Source organism: Theobroma cacao, chromosome 8 (genome assembly GCF_053813885.1).
Source record: "Theobroma cacao isolate CCN51 chromosome 8, ASM5381388v1, whole genome shotgun sequence".
Taxonomy (NCBI): domain Eukaryota; kingdom Viridiplantae; phylum Streptophyta; class Magnoliopsida; order Malvales; family Malvaceae; genus Theobroma; species Theobroma cacao.
The window spans coordinates 2,800,579-2,822,102 of record NC_142646.1 but is presented as its reverse complement, the minus strand read 5'-3'; the positions used below and the strand labels follow the sequence as shown (position 1 = coordinate 2,822,102).

General features: G+C 33.5%; 3 protein-coding genes and 1 non-coding gene across 4 annotated transcripts; all 4 read left to right on the top strand.

Moving 5' to 3' along the window:
- The first annotated feature begins 1,136 nt into the window (after positions 1–1,136).
- Positions 1,137–3,622, top strand: LOC18591719 (uncharacterized). Its single transcript, XM_088808958.1, is given in 5 exon segments — positions 1,137–2,630; positions 2,633–2,781; positions 2,900–3,172; positions 3,174–3,257; positions 3,260–3,622. Coding segments are annotated over 5 exon segments (882 nt in total). The 5' UTR covers positions 1,137–2,470; the 3' UTR covers positions 3,476–3,622.
- On the top strand, positions 1,593–1,656 carry LOC148761114 (small nucleolar RNA snoR101). The gene has a single exon (XR_016028140.1). It is a non-coding gene; the product is annotated as a small nucleolar RNA snoR101 (small nucleolar RNA).
- A 346-nt stretch (positions 3,623–3,968) lies between the features above and the next one.
- On the top strand, positions 3,969–7,149 carry EMB975 (Tetratricopeptide repeat (TPR)-like superfamily protein). Its single transcript, XM_088808959.1, has 2 exons — positions 3,969–5,692; positions 6,936–7,149. The coding sequence occupies exons 1-2, from the start codon at positions 4,122–4,124 to the stop codon at positions 6,994–6,996; spliced, it is 1,632 nt and encodes a 543-aa protein (XP_088665085.1). The 5' UTR covers positions 3,969–4,121; the 3' UTR covers positions 6,997–7,149.
- Positions 7,150–14,852: 7,703 nt separating this feature from the next.
- On the top strand, positions 14,853–19,932 carry LOC18591716 (uncharacterized). The gene is made up of 9 exons (XM_018126249.2): positions 14,853–15,370; positions 16,011–16,047; positions 16,154–16,232; positions 16,330–16,375; positions 16,466–16,564; positions 17,350–17,418; positions 17,504–17,852; positions 17,969–18,117; positions 18,605–19,932. The coding sequence occupies exons 1-9, from the start codon at positions 14,921–14,923 to the stop codon at positions 19,439–19,441; spliced, it is 2,115 nt and encodes a 704-aa protein (XP_017981738.1). The 5' UTR covers positions 14,853–14,920; the 3' UTR covers positions 19,442–19,932.
- The last annotated feature ends 1,592 nt before the right edge of the window (positions 19,933–21,524 follow it).

Below are 21,524 nucleotides of genomic sequence, written 5' to 3'. Positions count from 1 at the left end.
AGCTGTAAATCCTGACGCTGTAATTCAAAATTCCTTCGTATCCGAGTCATGCTGTTGTCTCCAAATTTGCCATCGAATTTTGAGCTGAAATCTCTAATGACAATTCACATCTTGGACTATGAAAGGGGTTTTTGACTGCTGACCTTTTGGATATGGTTCATGTTGAATTGTTGGTGATAATTGTATTTAAATATCCAGATGCTTAGACAATTGGATATTGGTCAAAGATTGAAGTTAGATTTCATGCTTGGTTAAAGTTACAATAAAGTGTTGAGACTGATACGAACCCAAAAGGACAAATGGTTCCAATATGCCCTCCAATCCTATTATAATTACTCAATTGGTTTTGAAAAGGCAGTCGAGTCCCTCCCTACCGGGGCAATGTAGCGTTGGAGGAGTGAGTCAATTGAATTAGTAAATTACGCTATGGTAAGCACAAAAGGGTTAAATATAATAATAATTTAGTAAAACTCAACGTATCGAACTGAATTGGTTTAATATTTGTTAATGTTGAAAGCATACATTATTGATTCTTGCTATATTCTCATGTTAAGCATATAGCATTTCGATTATCACGTTTCCTTGAAAAAGTCAATTGAAATTTTTAAATGGTATTTTATCGTAGTATTCGACTGTATAATAAATATTTTTTCTGGTAATAATTGAACTTATAGAAAAAAAGAGAGTAAAAAATGTATAGCATTAATATCTCAATTGTTGTATTTAACTCTTTCTTAGTTTCTTTCCCATTTATCTTTTTTTTTTTTTAAGATTACTCATAACGAATTTTCTTTTTTTTTTAACAGTGCAAATTTATTTTTAAATTAAAAATATGAAGTATTTATATTAAACGCTAACTATTTAAGAAAGGAGGAGTATTATTAATTTAATTATTGAAAAAACAAATTTTGGAATTTTCAGTAGCAAGACAAAATCGTCAAAATGGGTTGAGAGTAATGGGCCGGGGAAAGGGAAGCAAAGAAGCATACAAGGGGCCGTCATGATATTTCCTTCCTTGATAGAAAGGCCCGTAATGGACAGTTAACCGGTTCTAAACGGGTGCCCGGCTTCGATTTCCAATCGACGAAGACGAGACCGATGATATCCAAGCAATCTCCTCAACAGGTTTCCTTTTTATAAATTAATCCTTTTTTTATTATTATTTTTATGTTTTGCTGTTTCTTTGTTTATTACTGAATTTGTTTTATTCATCAGGGCATTGCTCTCAGTAAGTTTTATGTCTAGGTTTAGGGTTCTTTTATGTGTTCTGGGAATTAGGGAAATCTCTAAATGCTTATGATTTGGGCTTCTTCCTTTTGGTTCGCAAGAAAGAAAGATTGGGAGGAAGGAAGTTTCGATGTTTGAATAGTGCCCGTCATGAACCTTGTGTTGTTTATTGAACTGCCTTTTTTCACAATCTTACCATGTAATTGGTCAGTCTTTTTCATATTTTCTGGCTTCTGGCTTTCAGTAATGCCATCTTTTGATTGTCATGATTGTTTTGGGACTTTTTCCATGTAGTTTTTCGGTGGAGTCCATATAAAATGTTGTTATGGCTTTTTAAATTGCGGTGCAAAGTTAGGACACATGATGTTATACACTTGATCTCTGAACTTCAGGTAAGTTCACCTGTTGACAAGTTTATGTGCTGATGCCCTTTTCATTGCACCTTGTATTACAAGATAACATTTTCCTTTGTCTTTCTAGTCTTTTTGTTTTCTTCTTTTTAAGAGAAATAAGTTGGATGATCTCTTTTGTGCCCTGGTGTGTGCCTTGTTGTGCAAAACCTGAACCCTTGAGCTGTCTAAATGATGAGGAAGATGACCCCTATATCATTTATACGCATGCATAGGAGGAGCTTTTTCGTCTATGTTTGGTAGAATTTGTTGGGGGCCTGATAGGCTGTGGTTTATCTGATGTTTACCCTGATATCTAAATAATCATATAAAAGATTGCTAGGTCACTCAGATTTTGTTTGTGTATATTAATTATTTTCTCCAGTAGCATATTATACGCTTTTGCTAGATACATGGAGTGCGGAATGAAGCTACAAATGACTGTTGTTCAACTTGTGCTATACAAAGTGCATGTGTGCCACCATTCACTATGTAAATATGTAGATTTGCTGAAAGATGGAAAGGGTGAGAGCCATTCATGAGCAAAAACGTTGATTGCAAATACACAGAATACACATCCTGGAATTGCCTGTTTCTAAGGGTGCACTTTAGTTTATGTTAAAGGGCAACTAGGCAATGTGAATAGCCATCTGGGTCATTCTCTTTTTTGATTCATATGCGTCCACCAGTTGCTATTTTCGATTACGTTTTCGTTTTTTTATTTAGTGAATAACTATTTAAACTGAATGACTGATCTTAGGCCCTTGTTAAGTCCTTGGTTACAGTTGATTCTTTCCAATCTTTAGGTAAGCATAACACATTCGATTACTATCATTGCTAGCATCTTATTGATAATGTGCAGGGATGTTTTGAAGTGGACACAGCCTATGGATGATGTCGTCATTGATGTGCTCTTGCACCAACAGAGCTTGGGAAACAGGGTTGATAAGGTTTTCACTACGATGGCATATGAGAATATGGTGAATGAATTGCATGAAAAGATTGGGATGCCAATTGAAAAGGTCACCTGAAAAATTGTATAAAAACTCTGAAGCATAATTTTAACAAGTTTTATAACCTTTTCAAGGGCAGAGGCGGTTTTGCTTGGGGTCTGGACACTAAAATGTGGACTGCTAAGCCTGAATTATGGAAAGCTCTGGCAAAGGTTGGTTTTTCTTTTTCCCCCCTTCCAATATATTCCTGTTTAAATTATCTGCCATCTGAGCATGTTTATATTAATGGAACTAATCTCCATCTTGTATTGTGGTTTTTTTGTATCTCAGTCAAAACCTGATTCAAAAAAATGGATGACTACTAGAATTTCTAATTACGATAAGTTGTTGATGCTTTTTGCAAACGATAGAGAAAAGGAGGATGGAGCTAAAGGGGGTCAATGGACCAGCTCAATTGGCGGAGTATTGTTTGATGGTATTCCTTTGCAAGATGTAGTTGGTCTGACCATGGAGGACAATGACATGAATGATACCAGTCAAGTCGTTTCTCAAGTGCCATCCCAGTCTGCAACATCGTTTAAAGGGAAAAAATGAAAGGCTCCAGGAGTTGCAAGTATTTCAGAGAGAGTTTAAAAGCATAAGGGAAGCAATTAAAGATGTTGCAGGTGCAATTAGTGAGGGAAATGTTATATAGCTGAGAGAGGACGACCACGTGTTTACTACTCGGAGCAGGAAGTTTTTGCAGAATTAGTGAACATAGGTGTGGATACACAGTTACGCCATAAGGCTTACACTTTCCTTATTGCAAACGCAGCGAGGGTGAGAGCCTTGTTTGGTTGCCCAGCTGAGGAGCGCAAGGAATATTTGTCGCAGATGATGTATAGTTCTGAGGACTCAGCATATTAAAAATTTATTGGCTAGGTAGGGCGCACTACAGTTTCTTGCTTTTTTCCCTTGCGGATGGGGGAGAGATGTGTATATAAGGCGTTGGGGAAAGTAAGGGATTGTACATAAGATGAATGATATTCAGATAGCAATAATTCTTTTGTTCAACGTTTCTCTATTTGGCTACCTTATGCATATGATTACCTGCTACATGGAAGTCAAATGAATACATAATTTAAAAAGGTAAAACTAAATGGTTTGTGGATTCCTTCGATGATGTATTTATATCACGGCTTTGTATTTGGTGTAGTAACAACGTACAATCTTGGGATTTCTTCAATGGTTTTCGGGTTCCTTCAAGCAGGGGCATCCAAACCAATTGTCGACTTTGTTTTACCAAATTGTAGCCCAATCATTGCCAAAAGAAAAAAGAGTTGCAGCCCAATGACGAGTAGGACGTAGGGTGTTGGAAGTGGCTTTTACATCTTAAGGCTCTTGGCGAGGCCTAGATGATTGGTTGGTGGGCTCCTCCTTAATAGCTTTCCTGATTGATTCCTTCGTTCAACTTTCAAGTGACAGACAATCGTACATCCAAAACAAGTTGTCAGGTAATAACCGCTGACGGAGATAAACTGTTTGAGGAAATTCGTGTTAGACATTGAATCATATGACCATCCCTTCATGCTGCGCAAGTTCCATTCCAGAACGGTTAAAACAAAAAATGGATTGCATGGTCTCATCCTTTAGCCTACATCCTGTCATACCGTTGAAAAGAAAAGTAGTAAAGAGCATTTCTGTAACTTCCATGGCACATCCCAACACAAGAATTTGCTATAGAAAGCTACCCAAGAAGAACCACCGTTATCCGCGTCGCACCAAGCTTCCTCCTGACTTTGGCGTCAACTTATTCTTGCAGGAGCCTAGAACTGGAACCGACACCGCCCCTGACACTCAACAAATGGATTCAATTCCCAGTCGCAGCAATGAAGAAGAAGAAGAAAGTGAGGGGAAGGAGGAAGAAGTAGAAGATCAAGGGAATTATGTTGTTTGGGAATCAGATGAGGTCGAAGCCATATCGTCACTCTTTCAGGGAAGAATTCCTCAGAAGCCAGGAAAATTAGGCAGAAAGAGGCCTCTACCTCTCCCACTTCCTTACAAGCTACGGCCACTGGGATCTCCTACGCCAAAGAAACACGTTAAATTGACTTCTCCTGGGGTAATCTCTTCTAGGGCGTCTGTATCAAAACGGTTATACAAGAACCCAAGCTTTCTTATCGGCTTAGCCAGAGAGATTAAAGACCTTGATTCCGATGAAGATGTGTCTGCAGTTCTCGATAAGTGGGCTCGTTTTTTGCGCAAGGGTTCGTTGTCAATGACAATTCGGGAATTGGGTCACATGGGTCTTCCACAACGAGCTCTGCAAACTTTCTGTTGGGCTCAGAAGCAGCCTCAATTATTCCCGGATGATAGGGTTTTGACTTCAACTGTTGAGGTCTTGGCAAGGAACCGAGAACTAAAATTGCCAGTCAACTTGGAGAAGTTCGCTAGCTTGAGTAATCGGAGTCTGATTGAGGCGATGGTGAAGGGGTTCATCAAAGGTGGAAACTTGAACCTTGCTTGGAAGCTTCTTTCAGTTGCTAAGCAAAGTAAAAGAATGCTGCATCCAAGCATTTATGCAAAGCTAATATTGGAGCTTGGTAAGAATCCAGATAAGCACACGCTTGTAGAGGACTTACTGGATGATCTCGGAGAAAGGGAGAATTTGAATTTAAGTCAGCAAGACTGTACTGCCATCATGAAGATTTGCATTAGGCTTGGGAAATTCGAGACAGTGGAGAGCTTGTTTAACTGGTTCAAACAATCTGGGCGTGACACGACTGTGGTTATGTACACAACCCTGCTTCATAGTCGTTATTCTGAGAAGAAATACAGGGAGGCATTAGCTCTGGTTTGGGAAATGGAGGCCTCGGAATGTCTCCTTGATCTTCCAGCTTATCGTGTAGCAATAAAGGTTTTTGTTGCTCTGAATGATCTCTCTAGAGCTGTGAGATATTTTTCGAAACTGAAGGAAGCAGGTTTCTCTCCAACATATGACATCTATCGGGACTTGATTAGTATTTATATGGTTTCCGGGAGACTGGCCAAGTGTAAGGAGGTTTGCAAGGAGGCAGAGATGGCAGGATTTTCATTGGACAAACATACCTTAGCACAACTGTCACGACTTGAGAAAGAAATGAGGTTAGGTTTATGAATAGGAGGTGTTTGCTTCACCATTGTCATGTTGATATCTAGAGTTATTAGTCTCTTTATATCCAATTTAAAGATCTAATCTTTTTAACTGTATTGTATATAGTGATTTAAATCCAATGAAGCTCAAGACATAACACACATGCCCTTGCCGGCAACCTGTGTTTTGGACATGAAAGGATTTGAAAATGAAAAAACAAACCTACACCATACAGGGAGGTTCCATAAACCTTTTTAATTTTTCAGCCTCCTGTGATTGCCAGATGCATTTACCTAATTTAAACTTACACCTTAAACGGAAGGTTCCGTAACTGGTATCATTCTAGTACTTAGGATTTTCAAGTTGGACGTCTTGTATTGTTTTTTTTTCTCCTTGTTTCGGAGGATTTCTTGATCGAGACGATCTCTTTGAATGAGATTGGAAGTATTTATTTGGTTGATTTCTTGGGTATTCTAGTTAAATGCTGTCATTTTCTATCCAACTGCACCTTCTGCAGTGGCAATAACATAGAGCATGATCAATCATGGTAATTCCCTGTGGAAGGAAATTTTGCAGTTGCCAAGTATAATTACTAGATACATGTTCATCCATTGTTTTATTGATTGTGCCTTATCAGGCCTGCATCATTAAATTAGTCTAAGTACATAAGCTTAAAATTCTTGATATCACACAAAAATAGATAAAAGTTGTGACGATTAAATCTCTTCTTTTTGGAAAGGATGGTTTACCACCTCAATCTACTTGACCTTCTGGATATGATAATTGATGGTTCTCTCTTTCCACATATCCTTTTCAAGATATTTCTCGTAAAAGGCAACTTCCCCACCAGCATGTATGGTCAATGCTGCGGTGCTTCTTGTGCCATAAAGCCCCTATATTCCAGAAAACAGATGGATAAGTAAAACTACCCAAATTTCCACATTTTGAGTAGAATTTATAGTTGAAATTTTTACCAGTGGGGTGTCCACTTCGACAAATATGGAGCTAAGATTGAACTCCCAGTCAAGAGCACAAATCCCAGGTAACTTGCTTTTATCAGCTTTAACTTTGTCCTTCATAAGTTTTTCAACCATCTCTTTCACGATTACTTCATTTTTACCAAGTTTATTGAGCATTTGTTTGAAGTTTTTACCCAGCCGCTGAGCCTGCATGCAGAGGGGGGAAGAAAAGGATCAACACTCTCATTGTTGTTTTCTACGTAAAATGATATGTATAATATCTACCTTATGCCAGGGTGAGTCGATCTTCGCATTTGAAAGAACGTGAAGGCCTGGAGAAACCTGTTGGATGCTAACGGGCTCCCCCTTTGGTCTATTGGAGGCATAAACCATTGATTTGGAAGGAATGTCAGCCAATATCAGGTTAAATCCGTTGTACTGATGAGCCTCTTTCACTAGTTCCTCTGCAAATTCCATCGGGCTCTTTGTGCTCTGAAATAACAAAGACCGCATTGGATTTACGCAACCCCTTTTTTTGTCAGGTGAACTTGAACAAACCTCACAAAGATTGCATTACCTCCAAGAAAAGTACAGGAAGATCCCCGCGGCTCTTTGCTTCAGGTAGGGTATGAAGCTCCAACACATTGGTAAGAAAAGCTACCCTGCCTTGTTTTGAACATGCCAACCATGTCCCTCCTGCAACCTCATCTCTTCCTCCCAAAATCCCGCTACCATCATCCCACCATGCCACTGGCGTTGTAGGCCTTGAAAGAATACCATAACAAATCCCCATCGATTAACAAGGCAAGTTAAACAAAGAAAAAAGAAAAGAAGAGAATTCAAGTGAAATGAAAACTTGCCTGTTGTGGTATTCATCTCTGTTGTGTAGCAGAAGAAGAGGATAGAGCGGATGAGCTTGCCAAACAAAGGCAGCAATACACATGGTTCCTATTCCCAAAGAAAAGAGAATTCAATTCAAGGATTTGGCTTGTTCTGAAACTCAAAAACGATGGAAGACTGTCAAATGAGCAGAGAAGAGAAGCCAGATTAGAACTGCATTTTGCATGCGGTTTGCTTTGACAATTGTCAGGGTCGGACTGACTGTATATATATACACGCACACAGACTCTACATCACCCTGTCTTTATCCTTTCTCCTTTCCCCTTTTTCATGTCTTCTTTTTTGGATAACAATATGGAAAGGAAGCTATCAAATTGATACGCGTTGGTGGTTCAAAGAAACAAGTGGCCGAACCCAACAATGGTTGCTTGTTGATAAGGATGTTAAATGGTTAAATATCCCCTGCAAGAAACCTTTCTGCTTCAAGGATAGAAATCTTTAACTGGCCGCCAAAGCTGAACCATCTATAGTTCTTTTTCTTTCATTTTTCTTTTTTTTTTTTTTTTACAGATTTTAAAATTTTCTTCCTCGGTATTTCTTATGCCCTTTTTGGGTTTTTGGGTTTGTGACGCAGACTCCTTCCTAGACCATATAAAGTAAGAAAGGAAGACTAGATAGATTGGAAACATTAATTGATCGAAACTGAATGAATTTTAATATTATTAATAGTTAAAATTGATCGAGATGAATTTTACAATATAATTTAATCGATTTTGAATTATTTTTAATAACAGTTCAATTAATTTGATTTTTAAAATTTTAAAATTAAATTGATGTATTACTCGTCCTTAGAAAGCAGACGCAGAGGATGACATTAAATAATATTGATAAAGATCAAAGTTTGCAACATAAGTATGATTGAAATTATTATGGTATTATTACAACAGGAAGAGTGAAGAGAAAGGAATAATATTTCCTCCAATCAAATTCCACGGTTAGCATTACAACACCTGTAATGGTTTTACACGTGTGACGGCATTTAAGAGAGAGCAGGTGACCGGCTTCGTAGGTAGTGTGGGTAGTAAATACAATCCCGGTTCTACAATAGCTCTAGCTTTTGGGCCGGAGCAGAGGGTTGTACTATTTATTTATAGTGTTTTTTTTTTCAGTTATTTTTTAAAAATTTTATAAATATTAAAATAAAAATTCCAATTTTGATATATTATGTATTAAAATTTAAATTTTTGATGAGATAAATACTTGATACTTTTTATTATAAAAATTCTAAAATTAATTATTTAAAATATTTCCAAAAAATGAGAAAAATGTAGTAAGTAGGCCTGTAGCATGCATTCTCTATTTAGAAACCGTAGGCGCCGCCATTGTAAAAATAGGAGCTTTGTTTGCGTGCTGAAGTGAATTAGACCATTAGTCCACAATTTGTTCATGTTTATCGAGGAATAATTTTTTATTAAAACAAAGTTTATTTTGGTATAAATTAAAAAATAATAACTCATTTAAATACAGTAAAAAATTAAGAATTTAATTAAATAATAATAGTAGTCATTTTATTTTTTTGGGAAATGAGGATAAAAAAAAGTAATTAATTATGGGAATTAATTACTCGAACCTCAGCAATAGCGGCCAACCGTTTTGGAGGCTTACGAATTGTACCTTCATTTGGCAGGGCGGCGTAAGAGCAAGTGACTAGAGGTTTGTCCACGTCTTATCTTGCTATGATCTATCTATTATTTTATATTTAGATAATAATCATTTTTACCTTTTAATGTAAAGATATAACTTCAATGATTGTTTTTGTTTTTGGCCACAGTCCCTAATTTAATGTCACATAACATTCCCAGTCCCATTGGTATTTGATATTGGTAGACATTGGAACCTTGTTTTGCCTTTTACGTTTTCGGTCTCTTATGCCATTTCTGTGTTATAATAAATATATATCTGTATAGTTAAAAGTGTCCAAAGAAATAGTATTAAGTTAAATATATTTGAATTTGGACAATATATTTAGATTTTGATGTATATTAAAAATTTTTAAAAAATTATAATATAGATGTTCAAATTTTTTGTATGAAAAATAATAAAATAATGAATAAATAATTTAATTAATATAAAAAAAGTAAGAGTTTTATGGGTTTTAGAAAAGGACACTGATGGAGTATGATTTTGTTAATTAATTTTTTTTATTTTATGTTTGCAGGTCTATGGTTGATTATGTTCATTTATTATGAAACATTTTCTTGTATTGAAAATATACTCATATTAGCTAATGAGCTCGAATTAAATTTTGTTCGTTTAATAACGTTGAACTTGAATTTTACCATCTTTCAAAGCTAGCTAGCTTAAGATTGAAACAAATTGTGATCAACTTCTGCCTGAGTTCCATTAATTTTTAAGGAATCAACCACTCATTAACAAGCATTGAGGAAGGTTTATATATATGCATATATAAGGATTAAACCCCTTATCTAGATCTGACAATTCGTGTTAACATGTTGTGAATGTGTCAGATACGATTAGATATAAAACACGTTAAAGTTAAACACGAACACGACACGTTTAATATTCGTGTCTTAAATTTAAAATATATACACGTATACGTTTAATATACGTGTAACACAACACGATACATTTAATATTCATATTTTAAATTTAAAATACGTATACATATACGTTTAATATACGTGTAACACGACACGACACGATTAACACATTTATTAAACATGTCAATATACTACACAACACAATTAATAACACGTTTAACACGATTAACACGATTAAATAAAAATATTTACAATTAAATATAATTGTATTATTTAAATTTAAAATCTATAATTATAAAAATAATTATAACAAAACAAAAATAATAATAATATCAAATAATCATCAAAAGTTAAAAATTAGAATTGAGCATGTATAATTACATTATATCTTTATTAAATTAAAAAAAATTATTAAAATAATTATTTAAAATTACTTATATAAGGTTAAAATAGTTTTTAATTATTAATTTTTAATATGTTAATAAAGTGTCACGTATACACGCTTAAATACGATAACACGATTAAGTAAACGTATTTAAATGTGTTTTAAACGTGTTTGTCGTGTCTGACATGATTAGACACGAAACAGGTTAAGACTAAACCCAAAACATATTTAACCCGTATCTTCTTATGTCGTGTTAACGTGTCGTATTCAAAATTATCAGATCTACCCTTATCTATAAAGTGCTAACCCCAACTTTCAATCGGATTCCATTTGTTTGTTTCTTTATTTAAAGATAAATAATGTACATTGATGTAGACATACTCAAATTTAATAGTATGCAAAAGCTAAATGCACAAATTAATAGAGGTAAGTAAAATCAAATCAAACTGATTATTCATTCAAGTTAAATACTATTTAAGTAAAACGGTTCGATCTAATTAGTTCATTAAATCAATTAGTTCAAAATGTTTGGTCTAATTGATTTTTTAATCAGTTATTGATTTTAAAATTTTTAAACCAATTCACCAAAAAAATTAAATTAAATTTTAATATATATTAATATCATTTTGAAACAAGATCAAAGTGTCATTTTTAAGTGTTTTGAGACAATCTTTTGGATTTTACATAAGATAGAATGTTATGTATCTCGTATCAGTAAAAGATGAGTAAGAAACAAACATTCATCCATTTAACAAACATGTTGTTTGGATGGAAAACATGAACTTGTGACAACAAGTACATCAAAATTCCTAATTCACCTAATTAAATTGTGTACCGCATATATTGGTGGAGTTCTAACTTGTAAGGCTGAGTAAATAAGTGGATTAAGTAGTTTGATATGTCATACCTAAAGACCAAATGAACCGAACATTTTCAAAAAATTGACCAAATATAAAGAAAAACCAAACCAACCAAATATAAAGTTGGTTTGATCGGTTTGGTTTTGAAACAATTGATTAAAATTTTATCACTTTTTTTTACAAATTACAATATGAGAACTTATAAACTTCATTCATAATTATAAAATATACAAATTATGTATAAATTAAATATATGCATATATATAATACATTACTTTATTAAATATATGAAATTAATGATGCAATTTATATGTTATAATGTTTTAATTTTTATATCAAAATTTGTATAAATAATAACTAATTATAAATAATTAAGGTGATAGCTAATAAAATTATTAAGTGTAATCATATAAATAAAGTTCATTGTAAGTTACAGTAATGCTTATATATATATATATAATATTATTTTATTATGTATATATGAATTTTTTTTTTGAAAAGTAGGAATTGTATTCAAGAAGAAAGTTAACAAAAGTCTGCCCCTCAAAAACAGGATAGAAACAAGAGAAGGGTTCTATATGTATCACCCCATAGACAGAACCCTACCCTATCCGTATATACGAAATTAATAACACAACTTATATGTTACAATGTTTTATATCAAAGTTTGCATAAATAATAAGTAATTATAAACGATATGTTATAAAAACTTAGGTGATAATTAATAAAGTTACTAAATGTAATCATATAAATAAGGTTTTTTGTAAGTTATAGTAATGTTTATATATAAATTAAATATATATAAAAAATATTTATACAATTATACATATATTTATAACATTTTATATTACGAAACAACACCAAAGTGTAATAATTATAATATACTAATGTGTTGGATATTTACTATCATATTTTATAATATTAACATATAAGCTATATTGTTTAAAATATATAACTTATAATTTTATATTAATTCAGATTTATAAATAAATAAATATATATCATTAAAATTAAATTACTATGATTATAATTTGTATACATATATATAATAAACTAATATATTTTAAGTATATTATTAATTAAGTTTACTATCAATTCTTCTTAATATGTATAAAAAATATTATATATAATAATATATAAATATATATATATGTAAAATTATGTTGATTTTTTGGGTGGATTTATATAAAAATTTTAAAATTGAGAATTGACCAAAAAACCGGATCAAAAATTTTAGACCAATTGATCTAATGGACAAATTAAATTGAACCATTTTATCTAAATCACATTTGGTTTGAGTGTATAATTGGTTTGGTTTAGTTTTACTCACTCTTAAGTTTTGAAAGGAAATATAAATAGTTTTTTTTTAAGAAGGTATTGGTATTCTAAAAATTTATGTAATATTAAGTATAATATTTTTTAATTGTTGAGTAATGGTGTTAACAGTTAATGGACTAAAAACATCATTTTGAAGCAAGATGGACCAACGTATTCTTTTGAAGTGTTTTGAGGGGGGGGGTTTGGATTTTACTCATTCTATCTTGCCTAATTATACAATGTTTTGGTTGCACTAATTCTTTTACTCATAGAGGTGAGAGATCGTACCTTAGTATAAATTTACCTCAATTTTAATATCTCTTATAGTGGCTTCCACATCAATAAAAAATTAAATATATTATAATATCAACTCTTATGGTCTACATTAAGTATTTTTCATTTTAACTCGTTGAGTCTTATAGTTTTGTCTCACAAAAAATATTTCACATATTAAAGAAGGTATGAATTTTTGTAAAAAAAAATTATGAAATCACGTGGATATAGCTACATAATTTTATTTTGTTTTTTACAAAAATTGCCTCCAAAAATTTAATAGCCGGCTCAAATTCTAACCCCGCAAAGTAACACATGCAAGCATGGCATCACATCACATTCCGTACATAGCTGGAGGCCTCTGTATTTATTTCATCAATTTGGCCTTATTTGCGGATAACCCAACCTTCCAAAATCTTACTACTACAACACCCCATTAATGAAAATACTATATCATGTTCATAATTAATCCAGACATACCTCGATGTTGCAGAAAATGGGTTCAAAATTGAGAGCACAATACGTTAGCTAATTTAGTTTTAACAGTATAATTACAAACTTACCTTCTCTTTTCAATAATTAATACAAGAAAACAAGGATTTTTTGGATGAAAGAATCTTTTATAAAAACGATTTTTTTTTGCAAATGTATTGTCGACCAAATTTTTACAAAAAAAATTAATTTAAATCGTAAATTGAATCGAAAATCCATTAATAATAATTTATTGTCAAATCAAATGATAAATTAAACCGATGTTCACCAACCAGACCCTCTGTTAATTAATGAAGGTATAGTTCTCATTTAGTGGTGGCTTAATTAGGATCCTAGAGTTCTAATGTTACATTGTTGCAACGATATTTTGTGTAAATGTTTAGTAATCTTACCCATACCAAGCTCCTCATGCCACTAAAGATTTTAACCAAACAGACTAAAAGGGATCCATTGGAATCTTGCTTTTATACAAAGGTAAGGTTCTTGTAGACATATAGCTTGACTTTGCATGCATTACATATATAGTCACTAAAAGGGAAAATAAATTGCTCTAATTAAGTCAAAGAAATTATGCTTTGACAATATATTTTTGCAATAGTAGTATTTTCTTTTTTTGGTTTGTGTGTGTGTGTGTGTTAAAATAAAGTAGAAAAACGAGGAAAAGTAACTTTGGGTTCAGACAAGAAAAGAATAAAGTTGGGTTTTGGGATTCCAATTGCCAAGCCTGTTGTGGGTGCATGAAAAACATGCATATGCTTCAATCCAAAGCCTTTTTCTAAATAAAATTTGTTTGAGTGTTGCAAAATTATTCTATTAGTAATTTTCTTGGTTATATATATATATTAATTAATATTTTGTTTTTAATTAGATGTTTCGAAAAGGTTATCTAAAATTCCAATAATCGAACGAGTTAAGCATTGAGTAAATTCGCGTAATTAGTTTAAATTTATAATAGTACTAGTAAGACATAAATAAGAACCTTTGAGAATTTTTTTATGTGGAAGAATTCTTCTTACCTTTAGGAGTATTTTATAATGAAAATTTTGACATTATTCAACTAGGATAAGATTGTTTTGACTACTTTTACCTTTATTTGTTTTGTTGTGTGAGACAAATTTAGTATTATTGGTTTCTTCAAATAATTGACTAAAGTTAAACTTTCATAAGTTAATTATAAAGATTCTTATTTATCTCATAAGATATTGAAAAATAAAAAAAAAAATTAGCGGGTAAATTAATGTATGTGGTAAATGAAATTATATTTGTGAAATTTGAATATAGATAATAATATATCTCACACAAGCAATGAAGCGAATTCGTGTCACGTGTCACATCGCGTGAGAGCTCGGCACATCCATCCATTTCACGTGACTTTCCCTCCACGCTGGCATCCTAGCCCCGCGACTCGCACGTACCGACCCCATTCCCCAATATTCTCATTAAAAAAAGAATAAATTAAATAATAAAGAAAAGAAAAGGAAAAAAATCCAAGGGCTGTTTAGAAAAAGAAAAAAGATAACAAAGGGGAAACAAAATAAAGAAGAAAAAGCAAATGAGAGGGGAGATAGCAGCAGAGACAATGACGAAGAAGAAGAAGAAGAAGGGACGACCGTCTCTCTTAGAACTCCAAAAACGCTCTCTCAAACAACAACAACAACAGGAGCAGCAGCAATTGCAACGACAAAAAAACCCTAATCTCATAAACCCTAATTTTTCTACCAATTCGAACCGCCGATCCACTCGCCGGAACCCCAATCTGGATGGAGGCTCCCCGGTGCCCGAATGGATTGACGGAGGAGACGACGACGACGACGAGCGCCAACAGAAAAAGCATAAGCTATTGCTTGGCCTCAATTCTTCTCGTAATCGTCAGCATTATCCAAATTCCTCGGCGCCCAATTCGGCCTCCTACGGATCCGATTCGAATGCGGATGGTGAGGATCCTGAGGCGTCCCTCAAGCGCGGCAAAGTTGCCTCACTCCGTCCTGGATCTGATCAAATGGTGATTAATTATCCATTAATATATATATTTTGGCGTCGAAATAGCTTTTCGTGGGTTTTTGAAAGTGAATTTTTTTAGAAACAGAAACAAAAAAGTTTTTCCTTGTACGTTTGGATATTGATTTATTTATATTTTGAAATTGAAATTTTGGATTTCGCGCGTGAATTGAATTTTTGTGATTGGATCGGAGATGAATGACCGAGTTTGACTAAGTCATGTGCTTTTTTTTTTTTTTGGGTTATTGGATATTTATTTTAACTTTTTGGATTTTTGGAAATCTTGAAATTGTTTTGAACACAGTTCTGCTTTCTTTATTTCCTAATTCACGAATTTTCCATTATTATTATTCTTTGTTGTCTTGTGTTTAATCTGACCTTTATTTATGTGCAAAATAATAGATGCACAGACCATCATGTCTGAAAAGCTTCAATTTGTCTTTTCTTTTCTTTAATAATAATAATTCAAAGTTTTTTTTTTTCTCTTGTACTTGCATTGCATTGTTGTAGCCTTTTACTGTAACTTTCCTCACTGATTCTTCAAAATCCAAAGCTAATATCTCCACCTAGAGTTTTTATTTTGGGAGTTAAATAAAGATATAGTATATGTTTGTAATTGATAAGAGAGTTTATCTTGGATGCAGGGGGAAAAGGTTTCGAAAGCGACGGACACTCTTCATGGTATAAATCAATCTCGGTTTTCATGAAAAGGCATTTCTGGGAATTCTTAAAATAAGTGTTGGGTTTTGGTAATTAAATTAATTTTATGTTATTTATATGTGGACAGGGTCACCGGTGGAGTCTGGCCCCACGACACCTTTGCCAGACAAAAAGTTGTTGGTGTTCATTCTTGACAGGCTTCAAAAGTATGTGTTATTTTTGCTCTATTCGATTTTTCCTTTCTTTTTTTTTTATCCTATCTTCTTTTTATTGGGTTTTTATTTTTTCTGCTTAATCTTCCAGGAAGGACACGTATGGGGCTTACTCTGAGCCAGTGGATCCTGAAGAGGTGCATCTTCTTTTTCATTATTGCATAAATGTAGATTAATGAAAAGTGAAATCCCAGTTCATGAGATGATGTTGGATTGATTTGATACAGCTGCCTGATTACCTTGACATTATTGCACACCCAATGGACTTTCAGACAGTCAGGAAAAAACTTGACGGGGGAGCTTATACAACCTTGGAACAATTTGAGGTTTGTTTTGCAAGCTTTCTCTTTGCTATGCGGATCTAATTTCCATCAGTCTGTCTACCCTGGGACAAAGTGGACAGGACAGTTGATTAAGTTGTTTTGACTGCTTAAGCTTCGATGGTGATTAAGTTTCTGTTCATATTTTCTGGATCTATCTTGTTGATTTGTGTGTTTTCACAAAAATGTTGTATACACCCAGTCATGTTTTTGCTGCTGATCAAACAAGTCTTAGTAGAATAGGGAGGTACACTATGACTTTTGAGATTACTGTGGTGATGTTGACTATGATGTTTTAGTTCTTCATATTAAGTCCAGCAGGTATAATCATCATTGGCTAGCTGTTTGGCCTGTTAAGTGTGAAGGACTTTTTAATTTGGTTTGGGAATATGGATCATGTTTCTACTTGCCCTTGACTTTTTAATTCTTCTTTTACATATAAAATATAGAAGTTCATTTGTGCTACCAATGATTTGTCCTGGATTTATGGAATTTGATAGTAAAACTTGTTTTGTTTTGTTTAGTTTGGGATCATAACAGTGTACTCATTTCCCAGCAGACAACTTTATATGCCATGAGTTGCTTTTTGAGGTTAACTGGGAAGATTAAAATCCTGATGATATTATTTTCAAGTCAATATGCATGTTTTGGACTTGACCAGTCCAGATAGTGCATTAATTTCATAAACATTGTAATGACAAAACTTTGTTTTAAGGGAAAACGGTTTCCTGCATATGATACTTGATGTTGCTATGACTGTAATCTAAAACCTGTAACTTTGATTCATGCAGAAAGATGTTCTTCTGATATGCTCGAATGCAATGAAGTATAATGCACCGGATACTATTTACTTTCGACAGGTTTGGCTAGGTCCCCATTTGTATTAATTCCTTTGTTTTGGTACTCTGGTTTCTGTTATTTTAATCATCTGGGCTGGTTGGTTAGGCACGATCAATGCAAGAGCTGGCTAAAAAGGACTTTGAGAACTTGAGGCAAGATAGCGATGAGGGTGAACCACAACCAAAGGTCGTGAGGAGAGGACGGCCACCTGGAAAGAGCCTCAAAAAGTCATTGGAGTCATCTTCTTTAGACCGTGTTGGTTCTGAGTTTTCTTCAGGTGCAACTCTAGCTACAGGACCAGATGCTTCCAGCCTTTCAAACACTTACAATTTAAGGAAAGGACCTAGTTCACATAAGCTCCGGCCTGCTGATACATCAGTCAGGCCCTCCTGGGTTTCTCATAGCAATGAAAATCATGCCAGCTGGTCATCTGAATGGGAGAACGAATTTCCAGGTTTGGCTTTAACAGTCTGTGACATTAAATATATTCTTCATTCTATACTCTTTAATGTAAAATCTAGTTTGGTATATTTTTTATGCGTATGGAGCTAATTTTCTCTCACTTTGCAGCTTCTGTTGTGAAGGCTGTGATGAAGTATGGGAAGAAACATTTTCCAGTAGATGAGAACAAGCGTGACACCTACAACCCTTCATCGACTTGCAGACATGAGCAGCCTATCTTTTCCACATTGGATGAAGAATTGAAGCAACTGATTCCGGTGTGTTTTGTGTGTGTTTATGCTTCAATCATTAATGCATTAGTTAAAAGATTAATCTAATGAGTTGCATAGATGGAATGCCTGATCAACCTTAAATTTGTCAAGTACGAATAAAAGAATCCTAATATTACTTTTGTGAATAATAAATGGTGTAAAGAATTCTGGTGTAAGAATAACTGGATTTGTGCTGGTAAATTTGACCCTATTTTATGTTTATATATTATGCCAAAATGGTCTTTGAACATTCTGACATACCAATTATTGATTGCTAAGAAAAAAGGAAAAAAATGAGGATAATTGGCTGATGATAGTAAACAATCAGGATCACGTCGGTAGAATATATTACTTGATCCCTTATATAATCATGGCAATCTCACTGACTAATGGTTTTTATCTCAATTTTATTTTCTTGGTTAATTTCTATGTCAATTATAAAATGTTTACCCATTGGAAACCTTCTCATTTTTCCTTTTCTAATGTGTATCAGGTTGGTCTGAGTGCAGAAAATGGTTATGCTACAAGCTTGGCACGTTTTGCTGCTGATCTTGGACCTGTTGTTTGGAAAATCGCTTCAAAGAAAATTGAAAGTGTTTTGCCTAGTGGACTGAAGTTTGGTCCTGGATGGGTAGGAGAAAACAGGACAATAGAGCAGCCACAACTTTCATTTTCTGAAAAGCAGAAATCTTCAAATTCTCTTTCTGATCACCATTCTAGCAGGCTTTTTTCTCCTCCAGCTACTTCAGGTTCAAACTCAATTGCCGGAAGTAGAGTTCCTTCGCAAGGTAGAGAAGATGCAGAAACTGTCAGAGGACTAGGTTCTCAAAATGACTTTACTTCACCATATAGCAAAGTTGGTGACATCAAGTCTGCACCTCTTCATCAGTTTCAGCAAAGACCTTTACTGCACTCGGGTATCAATGGTTCTATTGGTGGATTCGGGATTGGTTATCCTCCTCAAATGAGATTGGTAACACAGCCTGGGAATCCCTTGTCTGAAAAGACTTCAGTGACTTCTCAAACACATGGCATGGTTTCAGGTAGCAGCACCGCCATGTGCCCGATGCCTGCAAGTGATTTTCTTTCCAGCGAGGCTAAGTTTGCAGATAGTTCAACTACTTTACATTCTGGAAATACAATGGCTGTAGGTCCTGACCTGGCATCACATGCAGCAACTAATGTTGGGCTTCTGCAGAAATCCTATAATCAACAAGATTTCCTTCCATTTCCCCCGGATCTTAATGTGAGATTCCTGGCACCAGGTTCACCTAGTTCTAGTGTACCAATTGGTTCACCCCAGCACCCAGATTTAGCATTGCAACTCTGATAATTGGCGGCATTATTTCCATATGATTTGACATAAGGTAATTGCAGTGTTAGGTCTTCGCCTGTATATGAATGAAAATATGGAGCCGAATTTATCACATTTTTCATTGGATGGTTCACTGAGTAGGAGTTCCTCAAGAAGTCGTAAGATCAGATGGTAGGAAAAATTTGTACAGATTGATATATCAAAATTTTTCAAAAGGTAAAAAAAAAAAAATCAACAGATTTATATGTGACATCTGACTCGATGTTTAGATATTCTGAGTTGTTCAGTTGAAAACAGGAACATGAAAATATAGTAGCTCAAAAATAGAAAAGTGGAGCAGACTGTTAATTTGTTAACTTGATGATTCCCACTGTTTATTTGCATTTGTTGAAGATGTATGTCAGTGAGATGTTCATTGGAATTCTTTGGGGGTCGTTCAAGGTGCACAAAATTGATGTTGTATATCAGAGAAAAGGCTTACGGTCTTCGTTCTGTTTAGATCGTAATCTGGCATGACCTTTGATTTTATTCTCATAACCATAAAGCTTTTTTAAAAAAAAAAAAAAAAAAAAACTTTTGTTCACAAATTGGTTTGGTAAATATCAAGTCATAGCCTTCTTCTATAATGAAATTTAGCCATGGATACGGGGTTCCAAGCATCTAAATGTTCATTCGAAGCCTACTCTGAATGGATGCAAACCATGCCTTTCCATACTTAAGTGCTAAAATTAAACTCGAACGGCAATAGTAAATGACTCCTTACAAGTTAATATTAGCATAGCATTTTTTACTTTATTTTCGACTGGAAAAAAAAAATTAACTTTTTTATCAGCTTTCGACTGTTTTTCAATTTCTATATGTTATTATCTTTCTTTTTGTTCTGATTGACTGATCTCTATCTATAGTTTCTACTTAACTTGGAATATACATTTTTTGGACCCGCATATCAAATATTAAGCCCGGTGAATGCCCGATCTGGCGATCAATGTTTGGAACATTAGTATGAATGGAAATTATTGCAACGGAAAAGAGCGAAGAGAAAGCACTGATATTTCCTCCAATCAAATTGCAGGGTTAGCGTTAAGAAACTCTTACTGCATCTTTAATGGTTTTACACGTCTGACAGCATTTAAGAGAGAGCGGTGACCGGCTTCCTAGGTAGTGGGTAGTAAATATAAACCTAGTTCTACAATGGCAATAGCTATAGGGCCTGGGCCTGAACAGGGGAGTTAGTAGTGTTTATTTCTACTGTTTTTTTCTTCTTATTTTTTAAAATTTTTATAAATGTTTAAATTTTTTTTTTGATTTTGATATATTTTATATTAAAATTTAAATATTTTTATCATGTAATTATTCCATACATTTTATCATAAAAAATCTAAAAATAATTATTTTAAAATATTTCATAAAAATGAAAAAAATGTACTAGTAAGTAAGCTAGGAGCATGCATTCTTCATTTAAAAAAATTTTAAATCAATAAGAGATGAGATGTATATTAAGAATACAAATATTAATTTATTATTATTAATGATATATGTTTTTTAAGTTAAAAACATAAACTCGAGATTTATAAGGTTACTTAAATTCAATTTTTAAAATTTTAAATCACATAAGATTGGGTTTAAAATTTGACCAGTAATAATTTTTTTTGTAACATGTTGAATTGAATTAGTCTAATATTTGGGGTTCTTATTTATCGATGATTAATTTTTTATTAAAATAAAAGTTTATTTTGGTTTAAATTAAAATAAGAATTTATTTTAAATATAATTAAAAAATAATAAGAGTAATGGTAGCCTTTTAGTTTTATGGCAAATGAGGATAAAAAAAAGTAATTAATTACTCGGCCAACCATTTTGGAGGCTTCGAAATTGTACCTTAAGTTGGCAGGGCGGCGTTAGGAGCTAGTGACTAGAGATACGTCCACGCCCTAACTTTCTATGATCTATCTATTATTTTATATTTAGATAGTAATCATTTTACCTTTTTAAAGTAAAGATATAACTACAATAATTTTTTTTTTGGCCACGGTCCCTATTTTAATGTCACAGAACATTCTCATTGGTAAACCTTATTTTGCCTTCTACGTTTACGGTC

Excerpts from the sequence above, each read along its gene's own strand:
- EMB975 (XM_088808959.1), top strand. The coding sequence starts at position 4,122 with ATGACCATCCCTTCATGCTGCGCAAGTTCCATTCCAGAACGGTTAAAA. Across the intron at positions 5,693-6,935 it reads CGACTTGAGAAAGAAATGAG|GGTGAGTCGATCTTCGCATT; the intron begins GTTAGGTTTATG and ends ACCTTATGCCAG.
- LOC18591716 (XM_018126249.2), top strand. The coding sequence starts at position 14,921 with ATGAGAGGGGAGATAGCAGCAGAGACAATGACGAAGAAGAAGAAGAAG. Across the intron at positions 16,565-17,349 it reads CAACCTTGGAACAATTTGAG|AAAGATGTTCTTCTGATATG; the intron begins GTTTGTTTTGCA and ends TGATTCATGCAG. Across the intron at positions 17,853-17,968 it reads ATGGGAGAACGAATTTCCAG|CTTCTGTTGTGAAGGCTGTG; the intron begins GTTTGGCTTTAA and ends CTCACTTTGCAG.